The sequence below is a fragment of the Excalfactoria chinensis genome, chromosome 3 (genome assembly GCF_039878825.1).
Source record: "Excalfactoria chinensis isolate bCotChi1 chromosome 3, bCotChi1.hap2, whole genome shotgun sequence".
In the NCBI taxonomy this organism is placed as follows: Eukaryota; Metazoa; Chordata; class Aves; order Galliformes; family Phasianidae; genus Excalfactoria; species Excalfactoria chinensis.
In genome coordinates this window covers 34,008,079-34,027,075 of record NC_092827.1, presented here as the reverse complement: position 1 = coordinate 34,027,075, position 18,997 = coordinate 34,008,079, and the positions used below count along the sequence as shown (strand labels likewise).

General features: G+C 35.2%; 1 protein-coding gene across 4 annotated transcripts in view; it reads left to right on the top strand.

The window, feature by feature from the left end:
• MAP3K7 (mitogen-activated protein kinase kinase kinase 7) overlaps window positions 1-18,997 on the top strand; it is a 52,242-nt gene that overhangs the window by 19,457 nt on the left and 13,788 nt on the right. For 3 of the 4 annotated variants that reach the window (XM_072331585.1, XM_072331587.1, XM_072331586.1), the window contains 7 exons: window positions 1,764-1,892; window positions 4,745-4,875; window positions 5,284-5,365; window positions 6,318-6,469; window positions 7,134-7,293; window positions 9,858-9,938; window positions 17,217-17,281. In XM_072331585.1, the coding sequence (XP_072187686.1) occupies window positions 1,764-1,892; window positions 4,745-4,875; window positions 5,284-5,365; window positions 6,318-6,469; window positions 7,134-7,293; window positions 9,858-9,938; window positions 17,217-17,281 (800 nt within the window). The remainder of the gene's footprint in view (window positions 1-1,763; window positions 1,893-4,744; window positions 4,876-5,283; window positions 5,366-6,317; window positions 6,470-7,133; window positions 7,294-9,857; window positions 9,939-17,216; window positions 17,282-18,997) is intronic. The other variant, XM_072331584.1, reaches the window with a different exon arrangement.

Genomic DNA, 18,997 nt, shown 5'->3' with positions numbered 1-18,997 from the left:
GATACTGTTTTAGTACTAAATTTTAGTCAAGAACTAAAAAGCCTTAAGAACTCTCTCTTGTAGGTGACATACTTAAAAAGTGATCACGGATGTAATTTTCCTAATATTATGACTTTCTCCAAGTTTTAAGTATTAAGGCATTTAGATTCTTGTAATAGATTGTACAGTCTAAATGAAAATAATATAATTTAGATAGAATAAAGTGAAAGAGAAAAAACTATAAGAACTATAATCTCTGAGCTCTCTTTGTCAAAATTCTTTTTAAAATGCTTTGAGATAATTGGATATTGAAAAGTGATGCATCTGCTACCCCTCCTAGACCTGTTACACAGGGAAACAATAGGACATCTCGCTTATGCTAGGTACTGGTTTTGAACTATTGCTTTTCAGAGTTAGTTTTCAGCTTCAAAATAGAATTTCCTTGCTCAAACAGGAGTACAGCATTACTTTCCCATCATGGGCTGTCTGTCTGCCACTGTGTACCACAGATTCTTAACTCCTCCATTGGTACCAGGTATAATTTTTAGACAGCTTTGTCCACTGAAGTGACTTCTTCAGATCTGTCAGAGACAAAAGGCATAAAGGTTGTCGCTTTCTTCTTGCCATGCAGGAGTTTTGACAAAAGGGAGAGGGATGTAATTATTCAGTGCTTTGCTCCACACAGCAGCATTAAAGCTCTTGCTGGGCTCCTATCTTGCCATTGTTGGGAAGAATCAGTTTAAAAGTGGAGTGCCTAAGATGGGGTGAATGTGTAGCTAGAAGTGCTGTTGCTGCATAGACTCAAAGATTGTTTTACTTCCCTTATAATGTGTCATCATTAACAGCTACCTTTTGAAAAGAAAGCTGACTTTGTTATTCCCCTTCAGAATTTTTTTGAATCATTAGCCACGTTCAGCTACTTTGATACAAGTATAAAGGGTTTCAGAGGTACCAAGTTCTTATGAGTTTTGTAAATTCAGTAGATGAGAGAAGTTCAAATGAGAGAGGATTCCAGTACATGGCTGCATCCTGTTTATTCAGTTTGACTTTCACAGTCCAATCTGCAAGAACTGGTCTTAGGGAATCACAGATCACAGAGTCACATTGGCCCAGGTTGGACGGGACCTCAAGGATCATGAAGCTCCAACCCTCCTGCCTGGCAGGGCCACCAAACTTCCACATTTACTAGATCAGGTTGCCCAGGGCCCCATCCAACCTGGCCTTGAACACCTCCAGGGATGGGGCATCCACAAGATCCCTGGGCAGCCTGTTCCAGGACCTCACCACTCTCCTAGTGAAGAACTTCCCCCTAACATCCAACCTAAATCTTCCCTCTTTCAACTTAAAACCATTTCCCCTTGTCCTGCTACTATCGGCCCTTTCAAATAGTTTACTCCCCTCCTGATTATAGGTACCCTTCAGGTACTGAAAAGCTGCAATGAGGTAATCCCGCAGCCTTCTTTTCTCCAGGCTAAACAAGCCCAGCTCCCTCAGCCTGTCTTCAAAGGGGAGGTGCTGTGACTTCATTTGTCACTTCAGGATTATTACAAATGAAATGGACTGATTTCCAGCGAGAGGCATTCCTAATGAACATACTGTCACATGATTTCAGACTTAGGTTAGCTTAAATCAAACAGCTTTAAAAAACCTTATTTTCTTAGGAAAGCAAATATGAAGTAAAAGGAAGTATGTACAGCTATTTTTCACATGGAACTGTACCTATTAAAAATGAGTTATAGAAAAGTTACGTGGAAAAGAAACAGTATATTTCTGATTTCTTTCAGGTAGCAATTACAGTGAAAAATGTGACGTTTTCAGTTGGGGTATTATTCTCTGGGAGGTAATCACCCGCAGGAAACCTTTTGATGAGATTGGTGGTCCAGCTTTCCGCATAATGTGGGCAGTTCACAATGGTGAGTTGAAAATGTTTGACTACATTTCAAGTTGTATATTTCACCTATAAATTTGCTAAAAATTTTGAAGCATGCATTTTTAAATTATTAGTTTTTCGATTCTATATTTAATAAGGACTTCTGTCATAAAGATTAAGTATTAAGACACTAACACTTCTATGTTAGTGTGGTTTTTGTGTTATTTGGCTGCTACATTGTTTGCATTTCCTGCCGCATATAACCACTGTACAAATAAACAGCGTAGAAAAGCAGTACATTTATTACAGTTCCCCATTTTAAAAGATTAGACAGTGGTCTGAGTCATGTACTTTAAAAAAAAAAAATAGCTCCTTTATCTTTTAAAAATGGCCATTTACGCTATGAAGTAATTAACCTATATTTTAAAATGTAAAAGCTGTCAAACTCTGCAGGACCGTGGGGAACTAAAAATGTCACTTTGTTTTTCATCTGTTGTTGTGTTTTTTATTCTGCTGTTTGAATTGTTTTATATAGGGTCCTGCAGTCATGGAGCAGGAGCACTTAACTGTGCTAGGTACTTTACAGAACCATGTCCCAAGCACTTTAGGATAATGAACAGGAGGAATTATTGAATTAAGATGGACGAAGCAGTAGTACAATGTCAGTCAAAATAATTGGTTGTAAAATCCTTATTCTGGTAGTATAGCTTTCTTAACAGAGTACTTTCAGTTACCATGGCAAATCAGAGTTGTAAGAAGGCAGTAATGGTAGGCATATAGTTCACTGAATGTCTGCAAAGAGTTTCTGCCATTTGTGAAAAACACCATCAAAGAAAGAATGAACTTGTTTGGATGATCTAATTAACAAGCAAGCAGTGATGGCTGGCACAGTGCCTGAGAATCATAGTTTCAGTACGAAGTGATAAAAGCTCAAGATGAGAATAGGCATCTTGTTTGGCTAAGTATGCAAAGGTGGCAGGCACTGGTAGAATGGATGAATGTTACTGTCAGTGATACACAAGGAAAAATGTTTGCAAACAGCATTTTTGAAGAGAGAAGTTCTCCATTTCAGTTTTTCAAGGATGCAAATCACTGAGATAGGACTGATGGGAGACTTAATAAAAGCAACACCTATAAATGTGAATGTAGTAAATCAGAAAGCCTTGCTAAGTTTCAGAAAAAGCTCATAGGGGAAAAAAAAAGTCCATTTTGTTTTTAAAAATGTTTTGTTGTTGTTGTTGTTTTACTAGTCTAAACTGTCTTAATTTATGTATTATTTGTTACAGCTAATACATTTTTAAGTAGTCACTACTTTCTTTGCAAAACATCTCTACTTCTCATATGTCAAGCACAACTGGATGTCTATTAATTGTATTTTCTATTAGGATAATAAAATGAGTAGAAAGTAGAACAAAAGCAAATTAATAGGTTATACTACAGTTGAAGTAAAATACATAATTAAAAATATCTACAGTCCATAAAAAAGTCCAGAATGGATGCTCCTAGTACTTAGTGGTTTTTCAGGAAGAGCAAAAGAAACCTCAAAAATACTTTTTTTGTGTGTGAGTTCAGCAGTAGACATCCAAGACTTCTGGCACTTCCCAGCACTGGGCTTTGTTCTTTAGAAAGCTATGACATATTCATTAGCCATTTTAAGTACCATTGTGATACATTGTATTTGGTCAGTCAGTGAATTTATGCAAATGACTACTGAAGGAAATTTTTATTATTATTATTATTTATTTACCTGTGTCACGGTGTTATCTAGATCAGGCTATGTCCGTGACAGTGGGGCAGTAGGCCCATGGGCCCCCTGGCACCTGACAAATGGGAAGGGAAAAAGGGAAAGGGGTAGGGAGATGGGAGCTGGGCTCAGGGAAACAAACAGAAAAGCTGCAACGATCTAAGGAGGAAAACTTATTTCACTAATTACAATCTAGAATCATAGAATCATAGAATTACCCTGGTTGGAAAAGACCTTGAAGATCATCAAGTCCAACCGCAGCCTAACCAGTACCCTAACTCTAAAAACCCTCCACTAAATCATATCCCTCAGCCTCGTTGCCCTTCTCTGGACCTGCTCCAGTACCTCCATGTCTCTCTTGTGCTGAGGTGCCCAAAACTGAACACAGTACTCGAGGTGAGGCCTCACCAATGCCGAGTACAGGGGCAGGATGACTTCCTTAGTCCTGCTCACCACACTGTTCTTGATACAAGCCAGGATGCCATTGGCCCTCTTGGCCACCTGGGCACACTGCCGGCTCATATTCAGCTGACCATCCATCAGCACACCAAGGTCCCTTTCCATCTGTGAGCTTTCCAGCCACACTTCCCCAAGCCTGTAGGGTTGCCTGGGGTTGTTGTGACCAAAATGCAGGACCCAACACATGGCCCTATTAAAACTCATTCCATTCACCTTGGCCCATCAATCAAGCCTATAATCAAAATTGAGGCTAATAAATCAAGTAAAGTAAGAGAGAGAGAGAGGTTTCCGAAGACTGAGAAGCCTACTTTGAAATTGAAGGCGCCAGGGCTTGTAAGCACACCCACACCTGCTGCCAGGCAGTGAGAGAGCGAGCCAGTGTCACTCCCATGACGTCTTTCCCTCTCCAACCATGAGGTCCTCTGGGACATGTAGTTCTTCTCTGTGCTCCACATGATGTAATGATGTGGAATATCAATAGAAAAAGTACAATACCATGACAACCTGTAACTTGTTTGTAGTGTAAACAAAGGAACATTGTCAGTTGTTTGCTTAAAAGATACAATGAAGTATGGGCCAGCTCCTTCAGACTACATGATTTCATGTACTTGTTAGCAAAATATCAGAAAGAGATCGGTCACTGTCAGTCTTCTTAAGGTTTGCTTAACTTTTTCTTCTAATTTCAATTTTAGGTACTCGACCACCACTGATCAAAAATTTACCTAAACCAATTGAGAGTTTAATGACCCGTTGTTGGTCCAAGGATCCCTCACAACGACCTTCCATGGAGGAAATTGTTAAAATAATGACACACTTGATGCGGGTATTATATTTATTTTAGTATCTTAATCATTTCTTAACTTATTCAGTTGAGAAATTGAATTACAGTAGGTACGCCTCTTATCACACTTCAAAGACAGTCTTGTGTTTTCTTCTTTCCTCTTCTTTATTTGAAATATATATGTGTGTATATATCAAGTTATTGCAGTAAAAAAGGGGAGTAATTTATATCTTTGTGGGAGGTGTAGAGTATTTCATTTATAACAAAATTGGATTAATAAAAGGTGTCATTTTAATGTATTATTTAAAATAATCCGACTTCTTTTTCTAAGTAAAATCTTATGAATAATACAGAATTTATTATATTTATGAAATATTCCATAAAGTACTATTCATACTACTTTAAAGCAATTACTTTTTACTACTAATAAACCACTGTTTTTTATCATAGTACTTTCCAGGAGCTGATGAACCTCTGCAGTATCCTTGCCAGTATTCAGATGAAGGGCAAAGCAACTCTGCTACTAGTACAGGTATTCTTGTATAAATAAGAGAAAACAATGGAAACATAAGTGATACAGAAGGGTTATAAAATACAGTTTCATGTTGGTTTTATACTCAAATTCAAAAAGGTAATCTTTCCAGAATCTTAATTATTGCCAGGAATCTATTTTCTGACCTCATACCACAATGTATTCATTGTTTTTAGACAAATAGTTTTTCCATATTATGTCTTTAATGGAAAAGTGGCACATATATCTCCACCATTTAAACTTGCAGTAGCTCTGTGTTATGCTGCAGTAAGTACAATAATTTAAATGGAGCGCAAGAAATACTCTAGAAAGGGGAGTAGAACAAAATGTAGGCTGTAGTGTTTCCCCTACAGAAACAATTTTACTAATAGAAAATAAAGATTGTGCTCTCTGATTTTATAGACAAGTTTTCCCATTTCAGTAAAAACTGTCTTCACCTTCTGCTATCTGATTTGTTTTTCTACCTCCAAATTTATTTCATTTTGAATTGTTTCTTTCGCTACTTTGCTGCTTAATGACCTGAAAATTATATTTTTACTGACTTTGGTAGGTGTTCTCCACTTCTCAGCACATGATTATAAGATACAATTTATGATTTTATACTATGAATACATACTGATTTCTATTTTTTCAGGTATTTGTGCTCCTCTGTAATAAAGGACAGACCTTATCATTAATCATGAATTATGTTGCTGATTGTACTGTTAATTTATCAGCTACTCCAACAGTTTCAGAGCAAACTAAAGAATGACTTCAAATGTCACTGTAGCAGTTATTCATATATTCTGTCTTCCACCCACTCCTCTTCACATTTTATAATTAGGGATCTGTTGTAGTTTGGCAGCTTTCCTTTCATTAAAAGTTACCTTAAAGCAAAGTTAAGCTTCTGAGAAGGAGATGAAATACACCTTAGGATTTTTAATGGAAATTTCTTCTTCCTTTTTATTTCCAGGTTCATTTATGGACATCACTTCTACAAATACAAGTAACAAAAGTGATGCAAACATGGAACCGAATGACTTCCAAGGAGCTTCTACCAATGACACTATTAAGCGTTTAGAATCAAAATTGGCACAGCAAATGAAAAATACAGCCAAGCAGCCGGTAAGTGAACGTCTGTAATTTTGAATCATAGTAATGAAATGGATAATATGGACAAAAGTTTATCTGCAACTACTAGAAATATTAGTGTCTTTTCTATAACAAATAGAACAAAATTGGATTCAGTTAATTATAAGAAAGGAGCATGAAAGTGAATGGAAAAACACTGAATGATCCCAAAAACATAACTGGCAGGCTATCAAGAGGTACCCTCAATGAAATAAAATAAAAGAGTTCATTTGATTTAGGGGGATTCAGTAAGCTTAAAAAAAAAAAAAAAAAAAAAAAAAAAAAGAGAGAGAGAATTTGAATATCACTACCTTAATTTAGAGCTACAAGATTAGAATAACACAAAAGGATTATACATTTGTGTGACTTTTGAAAACACTGTTTTATTTCAAGTGGGATGAAAAAATACAAATATTCTCTTCTGACAATATTGACCTAATTTTACTCAATTTGAGTTAAGGTAAATTTAATTCTTTGAAGGCTACAAGATATATGGCTTTTTTTATAATAGTTTAAATTTTTATCATTAAAAAAAAAAAAAAAAGCCTAATTTTAAATCTGTTGTAGAAATATATTTTACTCCACATACTGAGTATACTATAGGAAAGTTTCTGCATATCTGATTCCCTTCTTTTTAAAATACTAACCATTGAAACAGGGTGATCCTGGCCGTTTGAGTTTACCACCATCTCGTGGGAGCAGTGTGGAGAGCTTGTCAGATGTTCGTGGGCGACCTCAGTCAGCCCTTGTTTCAGGAGAAGCCAAAAGGATGAGTGCTGACATGTCTGAAATGGAAGCAAGAATACCTTCTACCGCAGGTAAAATTATGTCTGGGGGGTAGAGTAAGGAACTGGTAGGAAAGAAGATTATTTTTTTAAAAAATGAACAAATAAGAAAAGAGAGAGAAAAAAATAAAGTCTTATGAAAGGTTAATAAAATTAGCTGAAATCTGAAAATATTTTAACTTTTCATGTGGCATTTCTCATCCTTTATTAGCTGGGGCAGATACATTAATTAGGTACTTTTAAGGTCACAGAAGAGATTATTTCTGTTCAATTAGACTTTCACCTTTCTAAAATCATGCTGAAAGTTCTAAATATCAGTCCTATTCCAAGGACCAAGGTGCACCTATCTTAATTATCTCTAAAATAAAATAACATTTTATTTGCAGTTATTCCTCTAATATATAAAGATGAATAATTGGTTTTAACAGTCAGCATGTTCCCAAATAAGTTTTAAAATCCATTTGGACATATTTCAGAAAGATAAGCATATTTTATTCATCAGATGAACGCAACATAATATCTTTTGTTTAAAAAATAAAGTAGCTTCAGGTGCTTTGTTTCAGGTAGCTATAAACTGTTGTTTCTAAATACTGAGTATGTGACTGAACTGGAAGTTATGCGTAAGCATAAATACAGAATTTTATGGTGAAAACAATCTTCCCAGAAGATCAATTTAATAAAAATGTTCATATTTGACAAACACTTCCTTGTCTCTTTTCTTCATCAAAGATATTTTTTGTTGATCTATGCAAACTTCAATTATTAAGTTTGACATCTGAAACTTTTTTTAATGGTATATAATCGTGGATTTAATTAGCAGACAAAGTTACTTTGGTTTGTTCAGGGTTATTTAGTCGATATAGTATTCTCTGCAAATCTGATAATTAGGGTAATCTAAGAAAGAAATAAGGAAATAAACATCATATTCTGACTCTTTTCAACCATGACTACTTTATTTTTGTTCTTCATTGTATAATGATTTTTCTAGGATCCTGTTTTGCTAAATGCTGAAGATATTCATGGGATAATATTATCTTGTCCTAAACCCTTTTACCTTTATGTACTTATCTTAAAGCTTTACTCCAAAATTTTGTCTTTTGTATTGTCAGTCTTTGACTGATTGATTGTGTAGCACTTCACCCTGAATATATCTAAAGGTTTCCTAACATGGAAGGCAATTATGTACTTACCTGATAATAATAACCTGTTCTTATTTTAAAACGTCAGGACTCACTGACCCTCTAAAGTCAATGTAAGGTTTTGACATTAGTGGAGATAACTGTGGCCTTCCTTTGTGTGACTTTTTAATGTTCCTGGTTTGTCTTCCATAAGTACACTGTTTGGATTAGTAATTGTTATTTCAGAATATTGTAAGGATTTATTATTATTATTATTATATATATTTTTTTCTTATGACTGTAGGGTTTCCTTTTCTTGACACAAAAAGAATATGTTGAATATTCTGGAGTTCTGTGTTTTGGTTTGGTTTGGTTTTTTTTGTGTGCGGGTTGTTGGGTTTATGTTTGTTTGTTTGTTCAGGTTTTTTTTAGTTATTTCAGGCAGTAACTGACCACTAGAAATCAGGTCCAACCTATCTGGCCATACCTTTCTCAAAAGGAGCTGAAACAACACGTGTTGTTTTTGCTTTCTTTTTTAATGCTGTTAACTTTGCAACAGAAATAATGTTCTGTAAACTGAAATAGACTTGTTGCTGGATGAGAATCAGCGTAAATAAAGTCAAGAATGTTTAATCTTCTTGTTCCGCCTATTGCTAGATTTAAGTGTAAGGGATAAATTGTGTAATACACACCACCATTCCACATCAAGTTTGACATAAATTTGCTGCAACATTCAGTCTCTGGGAGCTGTACTTGGGCTTTTCTCTAAGTGGGAACTATTTATCTGTAGCTACACAAATGGCAAAATATATATATTTATTTTAAATGTTTTTTTTTTTGCAAAGTATACAATGTTTCTTGAATATCCTTCAGGAATTAAGACATTAGTGGTGATAGCCACTTTTTAAAACAAAACAAAATCTTCACTAATAAGGCAAAATAATGGAAGGCAGGAACAATTGTCCAGTGTAGTAACAGTAAGCATTTTTCTGGGACAGATTACCTTTGCTTTAACAGAAGATGATTCAAAGGAAAAAATATCCAACTTTTAATAATTCAAACTTTTAAATAGTTTGTGCCCAGCACTAAAGAGGAAGCTTTATATAAGTTCAGGCAATCAAGGATTTACTCTGAATATACAGGTGATCTGAAACAATTTAATTTATCCTCTGTTTGGATAATTACATTTGGTTTTCCCTTCTTTGTTGCCGTGCTGCTTTCTGTGTTTGACTTTTGTGTTGCTAACTATAACTAATTACAGTGTTGTATTGACAGCTATTTCTGCATTTTTGCTTTTTAACAGTTGCTTTACTATGTGTAAGCATGTGTGAAAGGCAATGCAGTTTATTCTGCATGAAATATTTTTGCATGAACTACAGTTTAACAAAATTTATGAAAAATGCAATATGACAAATTTAATAATTTTGCTATTGCCTTTTTAGTGTTTTGCATGTGTATTGTATGTGTGTATTTTTTCAGCCTATTCCAAGCCTAAACGAGGCCATCGTAAAACTGCTTCATTTGGCAACATTCTGGATGTCCCTGAGATCATCATACCAGGTATCGCAGACCAGGTGAACGGGTCAATTGGTTATGATGCTGGAATAATGATCAGACTGCTAAAAAATACTTCTTGCTCCAGCTGCACTAGAAAAGTCCTAGAAATATCCCAATACATTTTTTTAAGTATCTCAGTAAAGAGAAGCATGATCTTTCAGTACCAACTTTCTTTTATCAGTAAAGGATATGATCTACTTGCTCTATCTTACTTTTAGTAATAAAGGGCTTTTTCCTTTTATGATCATGACATTAAATTCTCTTTAAAGGGCAGGTGTTATTTTATTACAGTACTTTGACAAAAATGAAACTCAGTTGAAAAATTCCCATCTAGATAATTACAGTGCCCTGATCTGTGCAATGTTTAAGCACCCATTTCTAATGTAATCAAATATTAGTAGAAAAAAAGACTCAAATACAACTATGTACAGAACTTCAAATTTGTGTAATGCTCGTGATTAAACAAGATTAAAGCTTAATCTGTAGTTTTTATATTTGACTACAGTTTTCTAGAGCTAGAATGTATTTGCATTAGTATTTCTGTTGTGTTAAGGAAAACTACAAGTATTAGGACGAGCTTCTGACAGTAAAAGAATCAGCATATTCAGCACCATAGCAGGTATTTTCTGTTGGAACTCATCTATTTTGTATTTATATTCAATAGGAAATAATATATTTTCCTTTCCCATCTCCCTCCCTATTTTCTTTCATACTTCTCAAAGACTAAAAATTAGTTTAATCGATCCCAAACTGTGTTGGGTATACCATGATTAGAATAGCAGTCACCTCAAAATTATTTGTTAAGAGGTGCACGTAATAATATATGTTGCTAATCAAAAGATCATTAAAAAGTCTAGACCTCAACTCTAAATTTGTGTAATCTGAGGAAGCTTCCATGTAAATCTTGAGGATTCTTGTATTTTAAAATTGAATACAAAAGATATAGTTTTGTGCAAAAATTTTAAATATCTTTATTGAAGTGTACGTAGAAAAATACAGTGTGTCAAAATGTAGCTTCCAGGGGGAAATTGCGCAATTGATGAAAATAAAACCTTTTTGGCACTGAGACTGGCAGATCAGACGGAGTGTTTACTAGTATTCCACTGTAGTTTTCAAACACTCCTGGCCTTCTGTGAAGGAAAGGAAATCTTGAGAGAGCAAGGAAAGTGAAACTGAAGCTACATTCTGAAGAGATCTGTCAAGTTTTACAATGTCAACAAGTGATGCAAGCCCAACAAGTTTGCTCTAAAATTTAACTAGGCACCTGTTGTCTGCACGTACTGTCTGTCTGCTTCAAAAAAAAACTTTGAATCTTTTAGAGAAGAATAGTTAAAAGGTCAGTGAAACAATATATCATGTGGCTTTCCCAAAGTAGATTGTGCCAAACATATCAGATACCTTTTTGAGGTTTTGTTTATTTAGGCAAAGGAAGTCATTTAGATACCCTTCACCTGAACTATTTTAATATAATTCCAGTCTTGTCAAGTTCAACGTTAAATTTGGAACAAATAAAAGAGAAATAGCAACCTATAGAAGTGAAATATAGAACTTCATTTCGAATGATATATAGGTTTGGAGAAACGAAATGAATGAATTTTCTCAGAGTTTACTCTTAAGGCATTTGTTAAGCCCCAAGAGAGTGATGAAGTGTTATCAGGAGTGACAATAAAAAGGAGGACTCAAGTATCACATAGGATGAATTATGGAGGGTGATGGGTGGACAGAAATAGAGTAAAATTTAGGGTCATACACTGAGGGATCAGTAGTAAAATTTCTTTTAATTATGAAGAGAACTCATTAGTGGACTGAAAAACACCATAGCAGATGCATAAAGATTACTCCTAGGCAGTCTAAGCAACTAATCTGAGGTAGCTGTTAATAGATACATATATAACTTTCTATTTATAAGTGATAGATGGATACCAGTCTTTAGGGTTCACTTTGAAAAGAATATTTCCAGGATAGATTAGAAAGAACTAATGCTAATTTGTGGGCCATTGTTGAGGGCTAATCTGGAAGCCAACATAGTACTCTGGGCAGCCAGAGAAGTATATTGAGGTAATCATATGTACACTCTGACATAGTAACAAAAAAAGTAACAAAAAAAGCACCTAGAATGGTATAAAGACTGTGCAGAAGAAAGTGAAAGAGCCTGGCTTTTTTAGTTCTCACAGTAAAAGCTGAGAAATTAGTAATTATTTTCTGTAGATGAATTGGCAGCTGAAGACTAGGAAGAGAGAACTGCTCAAGCTGAGAGCTGTAGTACCAGCACCAAGACGAAGGCTGTAACTGTGCAGATGTTTGGGCTGCATAATAAAAGGCTTCAAATAGTCAGAACAGCTACCTGGTAAGAATCACAGTGCTAGGAAAAAATAACATGTCCCCAGCTCTATTAAAATAGAGCTTAATCATTACATGACCGACATGGAACCGGCTGCCCAGTAAACTAAGTATATTTATCTGTATACTTAAAGCAGTTTCTCAAAAGCATCTTGCTCTGCTTTTAGGACAGCATAATGTGGCCTGACGTTATGTGTTTCTCACCAAATTCCCTTTCTTACTCCTTCAGCGCGTGGTTTTCAATCCTATCCTCTTAATACTTTTCCCCTTCCAGTTACACGTCCAAGCTCTCCAGAGTGGCACCACTGTCTAAATCCCACCCTATTATGTTCCTCAACACTTCTGCACATACCCAGCTCCTCCAGCCTTCCCCGGGCACATCCATCCGTGGGAAGAGAGCACTGACACTGTCCACACTGCTGCTAGCCTGCTGCTGAGTACATGGCAAAGCAGCTGCTTCCCACAGAGGGGAGGGCACTGGGAGGCATGTTACCGTGAGTCAGCTGCTTTGGGGCAGAACTATTTTAGAAGCATGAGTAGCTGTTTGGTTTTTTTTATAATGGGTTTTGCCTTGGTCACTTTTCATCCATGAACGGACTGTGATAGTGAGGTCATAAAATATATTTTTTTTATCAGTTGGTGATTACATGTTTGTAGGAGTGGAATTTGCTCTTCTTCCTAAATATTTTCCAATAGGTGTAAATAAACTTACTTTCATTTAAGATGCTATTTTATTACTAGCTTACAAAAATAAAAACTGAAAATAATAGATCAGCAAGTTCCATCGGCAAATGGATTTTCAGTGGTGATAGACCACAACCAGATAACCAGCTGGAGTATCCTTTTCTTCCACTCAATACACAATATAGTACAGATAATAGGTATCAACATCTCCATGTAGGTGTTTTTTTTTTCCTTATTTATGTATGAGAAATAAAAATCCTTACAAGCACAAAAGGCTTAAATAGCCATATGTTTAAAGGAAAAACTAAAATCCAGTTATAGTTTGTCATATAGTTAAGGAGTGTAACCCAAACACCTTCTGTATACTAACCTTTTAAGAAGCATCTGACAAAATATGTTTTGAAGTACAGCCTTTTCTTCACTGACAATGTTGAACAGCTTACGCATATAGCATGCATGCATTTGGCTTTCTAATTTTGTCATGTCAAACTCTGTGCCACAACATTAAAGTAATTTTATAACATTGGCATTGCATAAATAATTACTCAGGATAGAGACATTTTGTTAAGTATCTTTAGAAAATGTATGAGACTCATAGGTGTTTCAGCTTGTAATTTTTCCACCTAACATTTAAAACCAGTATGAGCCAGAATTCCTACTTTTGTCTCTCCAGTTCACTTCGTTATTCTTGATTCCAGGTGAATGGCTTAAATTCCTTAAAATGTCTTCTAACACTAGTAAATTTACTAATTGCCTTCTACTGCAAGGGACATTTGATTCTTTGTGTATAAGGAAAGCACCTGAAAATACTGTACATGTATAAGGATGGGAGAACATGATAATGGAGGAACCAAGAAGTAAACTCCCTACCATAAAATCAGAGAGTAATCAAGTGAGTTTGAAAGCAGGAATGGGAGACCTGGAAGAAGAGCAAGTTTGCACTTGGCTAATGAGAGGAAAACAAGCAGCATGTATGCTTGTGTAAGTGTAAAAGGAGACAGCGAGCATCTGCTATAGGGGAGGGAGAGGACTGCATGGCTGCTCTGGATTTTTGAGGGTTGTTCAAAAGCCTTAACAGGAAGCTGTGTCATTTGCTTCACTGCAGTATGTGGAGTGGCACATACCGGAAGTTTTCTGTACCTTTTGAATTTCATGTTAGGAAATAACAGCGTGTAAATTTATTTATTTATTTATTAGGACAAGAAGTATATTTGGGATATTTGTGGGGAGAGATTAATAAGAAATACTGGAAGGGGTTGGAGGGAGTGGACTGAGGAAGGAGAATACAAGGAGTGAAAGTGAGAATGAGACAAAAATGAGAATAAAATAGAAGGAGGAAAAGAGGAAAGCTGGAGGAAGAAATAGGAAACAAATGGAACAAAGGAAATGAGTGGAAGAGACTTGTATACCTTGCCATTGCAAAAACTTCATTAACAAATTCTAACTTTTTATTTATATGAAATGCTTTGCAGCATCAAACTCATTTGAGACCATAATGATTGCTTCAGTTTTTCTCTCCGGTATTTCAGCAAATAATGTTACTTTCCTCTGGGCATCTTTTTGCTCTTTCCTGTTCTCTTTTCTTACACCCTCAGGTTTTTTTTTTTGCTTTCATTTTGCCCTTTTAGTTCATATACTTATATGTTATTAAACAGCACAGGTAACTTGAATATTTCAGTAATTGTAGCTCTCTCATATGCAAGCTATCTGTATTAAGAAAGCTTGAAAGCACGAGTCCCCAGATACTGTATGGAATTTCTACAACTATATTACAGTAATTGCTTGAAGTAGCATATGATTTTGTGGGTCTATTTCCCTTTTAGTATAACAAATTAAATAAAAGTCTTTCATCATTCCAGGTGGCGATCAGGCACTCAGAGCTTTTTTCACTAAAACTCTCCAAATAGATGTGTAATTGGATGCTCATTAATTTCTGATTGGAAGGTCCAGTAAATTGTTAAAATCCTGACATAGAACATCAAGCTACTGTAGACTAACTCCTGCATGTTCACAACATGGCTAGTTTTATGGTGAGGGAAAATAAGGAGTTTTAAATGGATGTAGAGGTGAAACATGTTAAGAACTGGAAAGGGAAAGGAGACATAAAGATGTAGCTATAATGATTTCAAATGAAAATGTTTTGTTGTATTTTTTCAATTGAAATTTGTCTTGAATCTGGAGCAATAAGTATTTGTTGATTTGTAGTCTATTTCTGCTTTGTCTAAGCTATTTGCCAGATGTCTGCAGCAGTTACACTAATTAAAATGGCATTGCCTAGTAGAGCTTGCTCTTCTCTCACGCTACTAACTCAAAGATATTTCATTTGAAGGTGTTCATTTATTACAACATGGTAGTTTTGGCCCCTCCTTCCACCCCCCTTCAAAGCATTTTCTTTTCTTGCACCCCACCCTGATTATTTTAACTTTTTGGCAGCCATGTTCTAATGTTTCAGCAACACATGTGCCGGGTTCTTTAAATTCACAAATGTTGCTAATCTGAAATGAGAATTTCAGATATTTTTGCAAGCTTATTTCAGCTGAGCTAATTTTAGAACAGTGTTGTTGAATGAAACGTGTGCATAATTTTGTGTCAGTCATGGGTGGATCATCTGTATCTTGAATATTGTGATCAGCTGTGACACCCAGATGAAGTATATAGCATACATAATTCTATTATATGTATAATTGTGTCTGCAAACGGCCATTTAGTGAAAAAACTCACTGCAAATGAATAAGATAAAAAAAAAAAATTGATGTAGATACAACACTCACTTGATCTCTAGTATCTTAGTAGAAATATATTAAAGATAATATAGTCACAGTGCTTAGGTAAGTATATACTTCCTCTGAATTTCGGAAGCAAAAGATCAAGACCTCAAAAAAGCTGTGACAAATTCTTCTGTAGTCAGAGCAAAGACTACATGACTTTTCCTAGGCTTCTCATTCTGAAACCCTTGATTTTCTGATAAGCTGCTTTCTCATAGAACTTCTTAGAAATTTGAGAACATAAAATGTCATGTCAGATTGGTAAAGTGACACTAAGAGTTCTCTATCACTGCTCTGTGCTAACGTATTCCTACATGCAGTAGTAACTATTTAAGAATTTAAATCATGGTTCCATTAAATGTATTGATTAATATTGCATAGATACTTGTGTTTTTGTAGTAACAGTTATGAATCAAAATTTGTTCATCAAGATAGGCAGGGGAGTAATACTGAAATGGTGCTCAGTAAATATCTGAAAGGTTAAAAAAAGATTAGGTGCCTGTTAGAGGAGTTAGGCTGGCTGCTGAGTTCATGGCTGATGGGTTAGGGGCTGCTGCTGTTGTAGTACATGTTTGAGATGCTACCCTTGAGTAGAAAAGTTACGTAATGCAGATCAAGAATTTTGAGCATTGTCAGCTGTTACTCAGAACGTTTTGGTGTTTCCTTTTGGACAGCTGACCTGCTCTCAAGAGGCAATATAAACAATCACAGCAATAAAAATCAAAGTAGTCAGGGAAATTCCATTGCATAATCTCTATTACTTTTGAGGAGACTTTGTTTCCCAGTTATGCCTTTGAGTGTCACCATTAGAATTTAAACTGTTTTGTGTAGCTGTCACAAGTGGATAATTGCTAACAGGTGGGAGGAGAAAAGGAAAAGATTACCACACTACACTCAGTAGGCTAATAGCAAGATGTGGTTTAACTGAGCAGTCCCCTTTTCGCAGATCTTATGGCATGAGAATGGGTCATAGTTTCCTTCATCTGAAGGTAAAAAAAGTGCTTTCACTTTGACCAGAAGGAAGTTCTCTCACTTACTGGTTTTAGTGAGGGAAACAAAACACAAGCAGAAGTCCTTGCTATGTTACTTGAGCATACCAAAGAGCAACAGGTTAAAGCTGGCAGCATGTTATCTTTGCAGTCTAGCTTTTAGAAATCCCCATAACGTAACGCACTTGAAATAGATGTCGTCATCAGCTCCTGCCCCAAGTCCTAAGCCTGTTTAAATACATGTGTCAGAAGATGGTGGAGTGGAGTGCAGCAGCTATTCATGTGGTAGGAGTGGTTGTTGTATTAGGGGATACTTTTTGTTGACAGGCCAGCATGTTTTGAGTTAAAATTCTGCAGCTGTCTCTCTCTCCCCCTCTCTCCCTTTCTCTCTGTGGATTTGTACAAATTCCAAGCTCCTCTGCAACAGTCTCACCCTTCTTATTTTGTTCGGAATAGATTTCACTGTTTTGTTTTTGTTTTGTTTTGTTTTGTTTTCCCAACAGGAAACGGACAGCAGAGGCGCAGATCCATTCAAGATCTTACTGTTGCTGGAACAGAGTCCAGTCAGGTAAGCTCTTTTTCATCCCTTCATTATGTTCCAGTGAAGTCTGTGCTGTATGTGTATAGGGAAACATTTTCAAATCTTCACTTTTTATACTTATGTAAAAATGATACGGAGGCTTGACAGAATGCGATGCCATTTGCACTGTGTTTAAGTTAGATACCATGAGGATAATCTGTGAATGAGCTCTAGATGACAAGTCATTTCTCTGTAGCTCATCCAATATTTATCATTTTTATGTACAAACAGTTTGTGTGTAGCACTTAATTTGGCTCAGATGTTATGTCAGAAAGGCTTTTCCCCTCATTCTGTATAGAAAGCAATTGAAATAACTGAAGCAGTTAGACATACATTGGATTCATATATTGCATAAAAATAAAAGTACATCAATGTTATGTGTATTTATTTATTAATGAATATACCCTAAACATACCTCACAGAACTATCTCTCATTTCTTGTGAGAGTTGTACAAGAAGGAGATATCACAAAGATATTTTATTAAAAAAAAAAAAAATGACCATCTCAGTAAGATGATTTATAATTTAATAGCTTTGTAGATGGGATTATAAATGCCATGGCAACAGACAGCATTATGCTATATAAAGCTAAAATTTAACTAAGAATATCTTAAATGAGAAATGTACAGCTAATGTTTCTTTCAAATGTGTTTATTTTGTGTTTTGATTGTTATCAGGCCCATTGAAGTGATTCAGAGAGGGCATTTTATCACTAGTGTGAATTAGGAATTTTTAGGTACCTATTATTATTTGTACGTTTGGAAAATGAGAGCTTAGCATGTTCATCAGGTTAATCAGGTTTCCATATTAGACAACCTACTGCAGTAATCTAAAATAGGTGGTAATTTTAAGGGTGTGTGGGTATCAGGGAGATCAACATTTTATCCTTCTTTAATTCTGTAGAATGTAGTAGTCACAGAAATCTCATCAATCCCCTGGGTATTATTAGTAGAATTTGCTACGTACATCTATCAGAAAATAATGAAATAACTATTAAATACATGTTAGTATCTTCAAAGAAGGCAGAAAGAAATGAATCTGCAAAATATAGTAAGCAAGTAAATTAGCCTATTTGGTTGACAGTAGAACAGAAATTATGCTAGACTTGACAAAAAAAAATAAAAATGAAGTTACCATGAAACATTTATATTTTAATTTTTTTTCATTTTTTTCATTTTACTGAATGGCTGATATCTGAACATAAAGTTTTCAATTTACTTAAAGTATTAATAACTTTTATAAAATCTTTATTTGAAAAACTATTCGACTGCTTGTGTAAATGTTGTAGGTAAATTGTGCTTGTGACCAGAAGGATACAGAAAATTTTTGTTTACCTCACTCTAGTTTCTGGTATGGGTCTGTAGAAGTGCCAGAATCACATTTTACCCTTTTTCCTTCTTATAGAATACATACTGGAAATGTAAATGGCAGTGTTAAAATTACCTGCATTTTTTATCTTGCAGTTTGGGGAAATGTAACGCTAAGACTTTAGCAGGCATGAGAAATCTGTGGAAGAATTTTATGCACTGTCCATATAAATCAATCATGAATTTTCACCTTTTTTTCATGTGTGTGTGAGGAAAAAACAGAAAAGATAACTAAAACTAATGCTAAATTTTGACATATGTGTATATGTGTATTTTAAAAAAAACAGTAAATTATTAAGAAAGCGAGCACAACGTAATACTTAAGGTTGTCCTGTAT